We start from the raw sequence: 13670 nt of genomic DNA, 5'->3' as shown, positions 1-13670 counted from the left end.
CACCGCCTCGACGAGCTCGAGGACCCCCATCATTAATCCGCCGCGAAGCAATCTCGGCAATTCAAGAGACGCCACCCCCGCTTCAAGAAGCGTAATGATACGAGCTTCATCATAAGCTCGCTGAATAAAGCAGCCTCGAGACGCCAAAGGGCGCAGGTTTCACCATGAAAACTCCGAGAAGCGTAAGGGCGCGGACGAGATTCGCCCCTCCCCAACTTTAATGATAGACTTTACTTCCCACGTCCGAGCCCACAAGCTGCTCGAACTCGGAAGTCGGGGGGTAGTGTTGGGGGGAATAAGATTTTTTCCCCAAATGACATAAATGCCCCTAAGAAGCCGCACAACCTCCGACCCTGGACGGCCGAAGTCGGCGTCCGACCTCGGAACGCCCGACCTCAAGACAACCGACCTCAAGACCTCCGATCTGAGAAGAACCCCGATGTTCGAGGTCTACCCTTGTCAGCCACCTACTACGGCCGTGCACCTCTGAGGTCCGGCCGAAGACCATACCCTGACGCCCCTCTGGCATTTATTGCGCATGGTCGCTGTAACCCTCCGGCTCACTCAACAATTAATGCGGATCTCCGGCTTACTCCACAATTAATGCGGATCTCCGGCTTACTCCACAATTAATGCGGATCTCCGGCTTACTCCACAATTAATGCGCATGGCCCCTGTCATCTACGGACTCTCAGCTCTCCACGGCCAATTAGCCCAGCAGAGTCTAGTCAACTACGATAAGTCTCTGATCTCGGCCATGCCTCCGACATCAATGCAATAATTCGCCTGGTAGCGTGCTAGTTCGGGTTGTACGACGCCCTCACCGCCGACATCAGTGCAATGATTCGCCTGACCGTGCGCCGACCTGAACAACATGCCGAGCCGTACTACGGCTTCGCCCTGTTACATCACAGGTAAACCGACCCCCGCCTATAAAAGGGAGACTTGGCCTCTCAGGAGGGGGTTGGAAGATTGATGCACTCTACAGACACTGTTTATCTCCTTTCTACACTACTTGCCCCCTCCCTGACTTGAGCGTCGGAGGGCCGGCGCCGGAAAACCCGGCCACCGGCTCGTGTGCAGGCACCCAGACGGAGGACGCCGCCAGCTGACGGATCGCCGCCTCGCCGCGTGGACCAGCCGCCCCCTCTTTCCGACCACACCAGACGGTGGACGCCGCCCGCCGACCGGCCGCCGACAAACCGCCGTCCAGCCGTGAGAACTCGCCGCTCCCTCTCCTCGACCGAAGATTGCCCCCGGGTCCAATTTCCAGCAACAGTATGCATGCCCTGTCCGTCAAGCATTCAAACCTGAATAAATATTCACGAGAGATCAACAAACTCTTAATGTTAGATCCGCATGACTCCAATTAAAGCCGACTGTGGGATGTATATGGTTGAGTGGACACAAATCTGATCTAGATCCAACTTGATTTGGATTGGATCCACGCTTTGAATTCAGATCATGAATCAGTTATATGTCCTAACCTGGGACCTGATCTCAGATTATTTACTCTATCTGTCTCGCTAACCTAGATACAATCTAATGACTCAGTTAGTCCCAACCAAGTTAATTTGAAAACTGGACCTGAACAGAGCCACAAAGTAACAGAGTTCGAGCCTTCGAGGCAGATGATGGCTGTTAATCAAGCTGGATTCAGACCCACTGCGACTCGTGGTGAGATTAGGGAGTCAGTTTAAATCATGGAAGCTTTTGTAAGTTGCTACGATGCTAATAAATCGCAGACGTGCAAAAGTGTAGATTAGGAGCAGATGCTTCGTGAATCACAACAATCAACATACAGTACACGCTGAATAGGCCTAATTTTTTGACCGCAATTCTCCTGCGACGTGCTGTTTGCACCGCACAGTGCTGTATGGAAGATGGACAACCATCAAATAAGATAAATCGTGTACCATGAGGCTATCTTATTTGAGCCATCAATCTTCTGATTGTGGTTATTGAGTATTGCACAGCAGTCTGTAGTGCAATCCATGTACTGTCTACGTGTGGCAGCTAATCACAAGCTGGACCTTCAGCCTTAACTAATATTCATTTTCAGTAGGGCTTTGGGCCGAGCACATTTATAATCTAATATTTTTGTACCCAAGTCTAGCCTATGATTAGTTTGACTCCGCACAAGCGTGTCAACCGAGATGTTCGCAGGATACTGCAATTGCAGTGAAATTAGATTAGTTTGCATCGCTTGACGGGCAAAACTAGCTCCGACTGGCCAGGAATGCTTGGATTTTTATAGAGAGCAATTTTACACCTAAGTTCGTCACGGAGCGGGTCCGGGCACAAGTGGCAGAGATCACCCATATAGGTCCATCGGATGGGCCTTAAATAGCTCGAGATATGTAGGGCTCTACATCTGCTCTTGTAGTACTACAGACGGTGTTATTCAGCTGGGAGTCCCCACCCCCGAGCTTCCTCAAAGTCAATTTTTACAGATGCATGCTAGGCGGTGGTAGAAGGGGTGGTGTAGGCTTCATCATTAGAGGCTCGAACTTCAGGATGGTTGTTGCTGGTGGTTGCCAGATCTTTGACATCTCTGTTACGGAGGCGGAGCTGAGAGCAGCTTGGGTTGGTCCGTATCAAGCTCGATGTGTTCTGCAAGCTAGCGCAGTCTTGCTCGAGGGTGACTTGGTGATGGTGATTGGCTAGATCCAAGAGGCACCAACGGCGTGGTTGGATGCTACCTCTTGCACCGGGGTATTCGGGTCATGGTTGGTAAAGATGTTACTTTGTTAGCCAAGTATGTATATAGAGAGGCTAGTAGAGTTGTGAATTGGGTGACCTTGTATGTGGCTGACCACTCTAGAAGCCCTATAGGTTGGTGAGGGAGAGTTATCTAGAGCACTCCGTGATTTGTTATTTTTTTAATTTTTTGAATGGATTCATGCCTGGAAGTATACAAGTCATCCGTTCCAAGGAAAAAAAAAAGAAAACCGAGCTCCTTAGCTCCAACAAGCAGCGGAACAACGAGCGAGAGAGCTCAGCCCATTTGATCTTCAGTTTAATTTAATTTTATTTTTGTGGCTGGGACTTGATCTTACATTCCAATGGAAGGCAGCACTCAACATCATATGCAGTTGGAGGCCTGCAACAAACGATAGAGCGTGGGATGGGGGACGATGTAGAACACGTTGCCGGTCTTCAGCAATGCGTCAGGCCGGACGACTGATCTTGGATTCTTAAAAACATCCGTCCCGGTGATGGAATGCCTCGGATTTTTCGCCATGATGTCAGCTGCGGCCACCGGCTTCCGGTGGACCTCCACGAACCCGCCAGGGTGCACAAGCTTCAGAACGCCGCGCTCCCTCCCGACGATACCCATGGCTGCGATCTTCTCTCCACCACCAACTTGATATGAATTGAGTGCTTAATTACCCATCTAAGCCTTTTATAGCTGAAGTCGGCAAGTAGAACAAGTTAGGGTTTTGGGATTCTCGCCGGCTTCGTTCATGAGAGTAGCAAAGATTTTGGTTGATGATTAGATTAGATCTTGTCGAAAGGTTTGTCTCTGTCTCGTTATCTCGCAGCTTCTAGGTACCTTCTTGTTGGTTAGTTGATATTCTCTAAGCTTTCACCAAAGATGTTGGTATACAGCTGTTATTTGGAGCAGGATCTATGGCCTAATAAGAACAACAGAATAGGGTAGATGGTCCCCTGCAATCTAATACGCACACACAACTTAGCAATACAGCTACATGGTTGTCTACTTCAGTAGGACATATGCTCTTTAGTTTATGAAATTAATAAACATAACAAAAATAGTAACGTTCTAATTTATATTATATATATATATATATATATATAAACATTTATATAATAGATAACAAACTAGACCTATGCTCAGTTTCTGAAATTTGATAACTGATTGCTAATAATTAGGTTAAAATTATAAACTTTTATTGAAAGTGTCAAAAGTACACATAATGATGATGGCATTGGTATGGTGTCCAAATGTCCCGTTTTTCATGAACATGATATCTATCTAATGTGATATATGGAATATATGACAAAGGTGGAATGTTGGAGTATTTCTATCGATGTAATATTGCATGGAAGTGTCCAGACTGGACTAGCCAAAGCAATAATTATTACAATAATTAAAGTGCATTCTCAATTAATATAAGGATACAGATGTCTATGTGTAACTTTTAAACAAGGTGACAGAGAGATGTTGTGCGTGTGTTTTGGGTTAATTACATATTATTAGTATCAACCCTTAGTAACTTCATCCACACTAGTTGGCACCCTCACCTTTAAGGTTTTAAGTTTTGAAGAAACTCATGGCCACGGGAAGCATCTAAAATAGGCTTAGTTTTGCGTTGCCCCAACCCTGGATTGAATGAGGGCAGGCTTGCTTTAAATAAATTAGATTTGGGTACTAGTTCAGCTCCATGCCCAGCTTGGGATCCTATCTTTTTCTCTTGGGGACTGGGAGGATTAAAATATTGAACTCATTCTTAGCGGGATAGCCTGAGTTTATATGTCATTTAGAAAATAGAACTTATTAACTGTTTTTTTTTTTTATTGCAAATTTTGCATATTGTACATCTGATGTAGGATTTTGATACAAAACTTCATGGCACTTGACTGACTAAATTCATCAGACAGCCACGCAATAGTTCACATTCATTGGCAACTCTTTCTGCTTCCTGAATGTTGGCAATTAGCTCTTAGACTGATTCATAATCATGTCCTTCCAATTAATTTGGATCTTCTAGTTTTCAGCTATTCAAATACCTTCAGCTGTTGAGGTAATAATATAGTTGATGCAACGAGGCTGCACATACAAGACTTCTACCATCACAATAATGTTAACAACAGATGGGGCTCCAGATCTTCACCAATGGCGCCATGAAAAGGCTCGTTTCCTGATCATGGCCTCTCTGATTGGTGCAATAAAATCATGATGCTCGTGATTAGCACGATAGCCGTGAATGAAAGATAAACCCTATGTAGTACAAAACAGAAAGGATCCCAGTCCAAATAATAGAGCATAGTTGAGTGCACTTCGCTGGAGTAAAAAAAAAAAAAAAAAAAAAAAAAAAAGATACTCTTGGAGTTGACCATATCCACCGCCTGGATCGCTGAGAAATTAAATCCTGCTAACATAACCCAAACACCACCGTATGCATCCCAAACAATCAACAGTTTATGATTAGATAACATCAAAGATATAATCAAAATTTTCTTGCACCTTAAAGGAAAAGAAAAACAGAATCTCCATCAAAGGAAAGACAAAGCAAGAAACTAAATCCTCGACCTCAAATGAAGCAAAAGGATCAAATTTCCGGGCTTTATATCTAGCACGGTCATGTCGCAAATTTCATCTCACAATACATTATATTGTTTGTTAGCCAATCTACCAATGCAGAACACAAAAACATTTGTTGAGAATAATAACAGTGCAGATAGAATCAATTTACATTTATCCAAGAGCCAAATTATAGATACGCAATTGCACCTAAATTAACTTTCATTATGTGTAAAGTTAAGGCCACCGCAAGTCTAAACAGTACGATTGTTGTATGGCTGAATTAATTTTTAAGACTTTCAAGCAATAGAAGCTTTGCAGTTTAAAACAATCTAATAGCAAGAACATCGAATATATGAAAGAACTGAGTTCAACCAGAAATGGAAGTTTCAAGAATGAAATCCACAAGACAAGTTCAGCTTATTTGTCACTCTTCCATGGCATCTCCCTCTACTACTTCCACCTTTTCCTTCAACGGAGTGATTTTGGTAGACAATACCTCTGCATACATTCAAACAACAATTAAATAGCTACAACAAGAAAAATAGATAAATAAATCAAGAAAGAAATCTAGGAAATCACTCGTGCGGGTCTTTGTGACAAATGTCCTTTTCTACCCATATATCCCCTGATATTTTGCAAGATCTAGTAAAAGCATCATCACATAAAGGAAAAGTGAAATCATCAGACCTTGTTTTATCTATTTGTGGTCGGCCCACTGTTGTTAATACAGGTGCTGGAAACTTTGATCAATATGTGAACTTTAGAATATTTTTCAGTTGTCTTCACCTTTTGTGCTTAATACTTCTGATAATGTTACTAACAGTTTTCTTTTGAAAACGCTTAGATCAACTAGACAAAATTCGATCTTTACAAATTATATGTAAACTTTTTGTCAATGTAAATCCAGAAAATTTTCCAAGTTAGTTAAAGAGTAGTCATATGATTTTTTTTATTAAGAATCATATGAGTTTTGAATCATCCCTGATACTCTGATTAAAGATATTCAAAAACAACTACAAATATTTGAACTATTAACCAAATATTGAAAAATTCAACTATTTCATCAATATTCATGAAATAGTCATGAATAATGGAGTCTATGCTTTTGTGATGGCTACAGTTTTCTTTTTTGGTTAACCATGGCTACAGTTTTCTCTTTGTTGCCTCTCCAATGCTTGTTTGTAGATGTGCTTGCACATAAACAAATCAACTTTTTACAGCCAAAAAGTTTCTTAATATTGTTTTTCAACTTCTCAAAACTTCTTATCAATTTTTCTTATTTTCCTCGAACCCATACATAAGTATATATACATATACATATATGTAAATACAAACACATGATATAGGTTGACCCTATGTATATATGGATAAGAAGTTACCAGTATGCCCCTTGACAAAGGAATAGCCTTTAGAACTGATGTAGGTCCTTGGATTTGGCAACAGATGGTTTCTCAAGTACTCCTTATGGCCCTGATCAGCAAAAGGCAAATCAACAGAAAATATCAGAGATAACCCCATTAGAGAACAATCAAATCCACCAAATATGGCACGCAATTACGTAATATGTACCTTTGTTATCACACAAACATCAACATTGCTCCCACTACCCAAGTCATTGAAGATGCCAGAGCATATTGCCTCACACACAAGTTTTATTCCATCATCTCTCTGCAGAAGAAAATACCAAAATTTCAAAATTAATATGAATATTTGACAAGTTACTAACTAAAGGAGTCTTGTAGATCAGAAGAAAACTTCTCTTGATCTGCAAAGAAAAGTGCATGTTGCTTGCCAGCCAATTCTAATTTAAGAGCATAAGTGAACAATTTTATTGAACAGATCCATCATCTCAGGCAAGCGCGTCAGAATACCCTCCACCATGGATTTCTCAAATTATTGTGGAAATACATGTTATAACTGATCCAGACCTCTGCAGTTTTTTATGTAGCAAAAAATAGCAATTGTGACATCAATAAAGTCTAGATGCATATAAAGTTCCAGAAGGATCATACATTCATATTTAGCTTCTCATTGTCAACAATATCAAATATTTACCCATAGAAATCCCAACGTCTCCAGTTTTCTTGACATTAAACATTTCTTGTGATATGTTTACAATGTTATACAGGGAATAGTTTCCAGAGTAGCAAAAGTTTATACACACACTATAGCTAACTAAGTGTATATCTAAAAATGTAACCCTTGTTTGGTTCTGCTTCCCCCACTTATTCTGACAAACAATGTTTAGGCACTATGGAACAGGCTTATGCTCCACTTGCCGTACCAGAGGATATCCCTCCCACTTCCATCACAGGCCTATTCTGACTCTGGGCTCAGATAAGCTTTATTCCGTGGAATTGGGTGGAAACTTATCTTACTATATTACCCCTCCAATTATTCTTTTGCCCCTATCCACTCTCTAAAAACACAAAAAGTGAGAGAGCAATCTTATCATTGGGCAAAATCTAAAATCATCACAAAATCCAATGCACTTTATTCTCTGCCCATATGCCCCACATTTATTCCTCCAAGCAAACGCCAACGAGTCCTTATCTGATGGAATAAGTCTGTCCCTTCTCCAATACCAATATAACCTTCCCTTATTCTTCAAAATTTATTCCACAACTACATGCTACCTAGGTTTAGATCATTTTATTTCTGACTACATAATTACATATGAATTAATGTAATCACTTGAATTTCATCACACTGCTAGAAGTTTAGCAATTTTTATAGGTAGGATCCACTAAAAGCCTATGCAGGCCATTAGATTTTTCAAGAACAATGCTTTCGAAACAAATTTAAACATATTACAAATTATTTACAAGTCTCTCCAAAGTCCTAGCGTAGATTTCGTACTAGTAGAATCTTTGAATGTAACCTATAAATATGCTAATAGAAAGAACAAAGTATGCTAAAATGTGTGAGAATTCCACATGCAACTATTAATATGAATTCAATGTCCAATTCTAGAAAACCTGCAATGACACTTTCACCCACAATAGAACTAGCAATTTTCCAGTGCCAATCCACATGTTCCAATACCATAATTACCCTCAACTATCACAATGGAAAATTACGAAATTGCCCTTAAAGTGTTCCAACTGTACCTAGAAAGCTACCTGCATGAATGCAAAAATGTGTTCTCACAAAAGGCCCCAAATATGTCATGGATAAGTTATGTTGGCCTTACTATATACATAACATTGACAACAGACCACAATTCAGTGGACTCGGTTAACTTACAGTAAGTCCTTCTCTGTATTTTGATTCAAATATAGCCATAGCAGCAAGAGATCCAGAACCCATTGTAGCAAAAGGGAGGGTATCAGTTGAACCATGAGGGTAGACCTGCATGATAGTTGTCCATTGCAGACATCAGTCCATGTCAAGAAGCATATCAACAACTCTTAACGGAAAAGCATACAAATTTGTACTCACAGTGTGCAAATGAGGTCCTGTAACATCAACCCCACCAAGGACCAAAGCAGCGCTCACATAACCTTGATGACTGTCCAAAAATTGAACAACATTAAAATTACTTAAAAATGGAATCAGAGATATCATATATACAGGGATGATTTAAAATAGCTCCTAAATTATCTAACCTGAAAAGGTGTGACTTCAAAAGAGTAAGGGCAGTAATAATCCTTGACTCTCGTCCAGTTGCATAACGGTGCAGTTGCAGCTGAGAGCTGACCATATCTGAAGAAAAATCAATGCATATGTGTAACTTCTATATCAAGTAGGTAGTTCTCCACTAACTTCAAATAATAGAATGAGAAATTGAAGTCAGTATAAGTTACTGCAGTGATGCATTTTCATCATCCAAAAACAAATTCCACTGAGGCAGTTATAGTTTTTATTATTTATACCAGTAACGGCCTCTGTATCAGCAGCGGTTCCTGCTCCACAGCAGTAAATGTTTGGTGCCATGTAATGAATCTTTTCACAATTCTTGTCAGCTACTATAGGTCCTTCAGTTGCCCTAGTATCTGCACCTAGAATAACACCATCCTGAAGAAAAATATTGATAGATGTAGAGATAAGCACAAGTGCAAAATTACTAAAACCTAAAAAGTAAGCCTTATGTTGTACATATTTATGTATTATTTTTACATGTGCATCTAGCAAGAATCATGAAGAAAATTTGTCTCCACTCTACAACAATCAAATAAAACATCTATAGCAAATCTTAGGAGGTATAAAACCTGTAAAATCAGCTAGCATGTCAAACACATTATAATGTTAAGCTCCACAGTTCAAATCAGAATTGTAATACTTTTCAACAAGTACCATATTGGCAGAAGCATCCTAGACAGGTTCTTTAGCTTATTTGCTTAAGTATAAATCAAATAGTAAGCTGCAGCTCAGCTTTGGATCTGTACATGCCTACAACTAAAAAGGTGGTCTGAATTCTATTTGCATTAAAATTCAACTGCGGAAGCTGTGAGAACACCACCATAACATGCAATATTCCAATTGCATCTGGCTATGCACGAAGGCTCTCAATCTGCATACATTATTGGACATAGTGCTTTTCTTTCTTAATGTAAAGATAAGAACACCATAACATGCAGCATTCTAGGCACTTCTTCATGAACACCTCTTCTCTAAAACTATTGCAAAGTTTTCACCCGAATCGAGTCATCCAACTATACATGGGATCAAAATACCACGATCCATCATTTTGGTAAAGGAATAATTATAGAACAGAAACAGAAAACAGTATCACACTAATATAGAGGGCAAGCCTTGATGCAACAGTAAGGCTGCTGCATTGAGACCTGGGCGGGTTCAAAACAGGGAAACCGCCTCTCTGTATGGAAGTAAGGCTGTGTACATTTGACCCTCCCCATACCCCGCAATAGAAGGAACCTTATGCACTTGGATGCCCCTTTTTTATCCCAATAATCTATGAGAACACAAAAGTCAACCAGCAGTGCAAAAGAACAACCCCTTTTAGTAGAGCATGTAGAACACATCCAAAGCAGCAGCAATTATAAATATGCTCTTCAATAATGTCAATATTTCCTCACAGTACTTCAAGCAAGCTTGCTCTTGCTAATGTGCAACTACGAAGCTGATTTTCATACATGATCTCCTTCCTTGGTTAATTAGCTTGCAAAAATATTTTGAAAGCCTGCATTTAATAAAGCCTTGAACGGTGATAGCAAATACATTGATTGTCTAATCATGATAAATACTATCTACTTTAGAAAGAACTCTCAATGGCAACTAACTCAAATTTCTCATTTGAGGCTTTACCCAAAATCCTCTCCCTATTTTTCATTACTATGAAACATTCCATTCTACCAAAGATATCTTACTGCTCTAATCTAAATTAGCTAGTCACATACATGCATTCTCACTTGGGTCTAGAACCATTATCTAAAGTTCTTGTACCAAAAAGTTCTGATTAGTAACTTCAAAAGATATTTTCATCTAGTTTTTAATGCCACTAAAGCTCACATTGAACGAATCGAACAAATCTCACTGTCCCTGACATGATCTACATGTCTCTCTTCCCACTAGAACCACTTTTTTTATATGGCAGAGTCATCAACTCCTTCGATACTTGACGGTCCTGGATAATGTTGAATACCCACAAAAAGAAATGTGATTCAAATTGTCGTGCTTGCTCCATCACTAAATCTTATAAACTAGTTGCTAAGATGGGATGCAATGTAAAGTGATGACGATGTCAAAATAAAGTCTTCCTTGTACAAGTAGCATAGCAAAATAAAGAAAAAATCACAACCCTTTTAAGCTGTCATAGTCAAATAGAAATACATGTATATTACTATCAAAGGGAATAAACCAAGTTGGTGCTAACCATGATTTGAGACACATATAGAGATATTGATATTTTACATAGCATTTTGATGCCTGATAAACAGAAAGTAAACAAAGTTAAAAGCATAGTTATGCTAAATATTTCATATTCTTTACTAATACTTTGAATCAACCACCTTAAGGAAAGTACAAGAAGTCTCAATTAAATAGCTGCAGCACGCCCTACTCATATTTATAAAGTAAGTGCCCAAGGAAAACATGCCAGGCTAGTATAGATATCTAATTGTCTTAATCATAATTTAACAGACTACAGTGGACCAAACTTGCAGACAGTTTATGTACCTGAAAGACCAGGCCAACAATGGTGGTTCCAGTCTTCCTGAAAGACGGCGGCTGGACCCCTTTCTTCAACAGCATATCGTTTCTGCGGCATAAATCGAAGCTGAATCCACCTTTTGGTGGTAAATCTGCCGCAGCTCTTGCCATCTAAACATCGAAAAAAAGAACATTAAAAATAAAAAAATAAAACATGAACACAATTTGTACAACACATCATATTTCAACAGAAAGAACAGCAATAATAATAAAATTCTAAAATTTATAACTCATAAGAAAAAGATCTGATCCGATATCTATTTTATCCAAAGTTAAAAATTTAAGATGAAACAAGAGTAATACTGGTTGTCCTCAGAAAACCTAACCTCCAAAAATCTCGAAACAATGTCAAAGATATCTCAATATTAACAAGCTCGTGCTCAAAAAAGAAAAAAAAAGAAAGAGATATCGAGTACTAGTGATTACCGATCTGGAAGACGCCCTCGATAGTAAGCACGTCAAGAATCAAAATCAATACAGAAATATTTTTGGTTACCAAAGGACCACTTCCAGACCATTACAGAAAGATAAATTTTTATCACTTTTCGAACATCTCTTTCCCATCACACTCGCAAGCCATAAATTCAGGACTCCACGGAAAAGATGCCAAGGGAAAAATTTCTCTCGTCGGTAATTTTTTTCAAAAAATCTCTCATTTTCCACACCGTGAGGGGGAGCAGATTGATATACCTACCGATCTGCTCGAGTCCGTGCGAAAGATTGGCGAAGTCTTGGAGGACGGACGAATCGGACTCGCGAGAAGAGAGAACGAGAGAGAGTAGGGGGGTTTCTTGGAGGCGAAGAGGGAAGCGAGAAGAATTTCTGTGGTCGGAGGAAAAAGAGTTGAAACAACCGAGCCGAAGTTGGTCGAGCCTCGGACGGGTCAATCTGGGGTCTGATCAAGCTTGGTTCGGTTTGAGATTAGGTTCGAGCTTGGACATGGAGACCGAGCTTAATTATTTCGAGTTCAATTCCAAGTAAAGTTCAAACGAAACCTAACATCAATTTTATTAAATAGTTCAGCTATTCTAAATCAAACTGAAGTCAATTCAGGCTTGTATCAGCCTTGGGTCGAGCTATAGGTTGATGTCAGCTTTATTTGTAATTTGGCACATTGAGCTGATTCAAAGAACAAATAAAATATATTCAAATATAATTTCAATCCAATAATTTGTTATCAATATAATATGTAATATATAGAGAAAAAATATATTTGGCCCCTCTGGAGTGAAGTTTGAACAAATTGGGTCAATTTTTAGCTTGCTTATTTAATTATGAATATATTTTGCTGGTTCTAGGCTAATTTTTTAAGTTTCAACAGTTGAGCTTGAGTCAAGTTCAAGCCGCTCAGTTCACTTGACAACCCTAAATTGGACCAACCACACCTACCCAAATTAGTTTAACATGTTCGATTGGATGCAGGTAAAATCAATTATTTAAAGGATAGGTTTAGAGGGTCCAGATTTTTGTCCGAGTTTAATTTCGGCTGAATCTTTATGAACAATATCCAGTATTTTTTTGGATTACGAAGTTAAGATTGTTCAAGTGTTTTAGATCTTGTCAACTTCATACCAAGATGAAGTTCTTATATCCCAATACAACTGTTCACTGGCCGGGTGACGTTTCCTACCCAGTCAAGCCCCAAGCCTGTTGGGAGGCTTGGACCACAATTTTAGGCCGGTAAGCACCCCAAACCGGATTGGGGCTTAGAGATGAAATTTTGGGCCAAGCTAGCCTGACCTAGAATTTCTTTTAGCCCTAGGTTTTTATGATTAAACTCCTTGGTTTGTTGGTATGGAAACTTACTGGGCAAAGATCTATAATCTTACGGTACTTTATTTTAGTTATTGAGTATTGAAACTGCTGTTGGTAAAATTTAGTTATTCATATTTAGTATTTTTTTAATTTTTTAAATTAATATCATTATTTTTAAATTGGAAAAAAATGGTCTGAAAGCTTGAAGCTCAAGCTAGGCTAGGCCCAAAGTCCGAAGTTCGAGTAAAAGCCAGACTTGGATCTAGAAAATAGGCCCGAAGGTCAAGCTAGGCTAGGCCGAGAATTATGTAAATTATGCCAATCTTGGGGCAAAACCCGGCCTAACCCTAATTTCACCTAGCCCATGAACGAAGTCTAATTTCAACTCCTGAGTCATTTGCTGTTCTCGTAGGTGAACGTCGTTTGATGAACTTTAATATATCACACTTTTTCTTGCTTGAATTGCAAGGTT

General features: G+C 39.5%; 1 protein-coding gene across 3 annotated transcripts; it reads right to left on the bottom strand.

Moving 5' to 3' along the window:
* Positions 1-5466: 5466 nt before the first annotated feature.
* On the bottom strand, positions 5467-12295 carry LOC103723329 (proteasome subunit beta type-7-B). 3 transcript variants are annotated; one of them, XM_008814213.4, is made up of 9 exons: positions 12138-12295; positions 11411-11554; positions 9148-9289; positions 8881-8977; positions 8714-8783; positions 8519-8623; positions 6842-6940; positions 6652-6742; positions 5467-5770 (listed from the first exon to the last, which is right to left on the bottom strand). In XM_008814213.4, exons 2-9 carry the CDS (start codon positions 11552-11554, stop codon positions 5697-5699), a joined length of 822 nt encoding a protein of 273 aa, XP_008812435.2. In that variant the 5' UTR covers positions 12138-12295; the 3' UTR covers positions 5467-5696. The 3 variants fall into 3 exon arrangements, with proteins under 3 accessions (XP_008812435.2, XP_008812436.2, XP_008812437.2); XM_008814214.4 differs by having other exon boundaries at positions 12134-12272; XM_008814215.4 differs by having other exon boundaries at positions 11870-12269.
* Positions 12296-13670: the final 1375 nt, after the last annotated feature.

The sequence above is a fragment of the Phoenix dactylifera genome, chromosome 4 (genome assembly GCF_009389715.1).
Source record: "Phoenix dactylifera cultivar Barhee BC4 chromosome 4, palm_55x_up_171113_PBpolish2nd_filt_p, whole genome shotgun sequence".
NCBI lineage: Eukaryota > Viridiplantae > Streptophyta > Magnoliopsida > Arecales > Arecaceae > Phoenix > Phoenix dactylifera.
The sequence above is the reverse complement of the archived record's forward strand: the minus strand, read 5'-3'. Positions and strand labels throughout refer to the sequence as shown.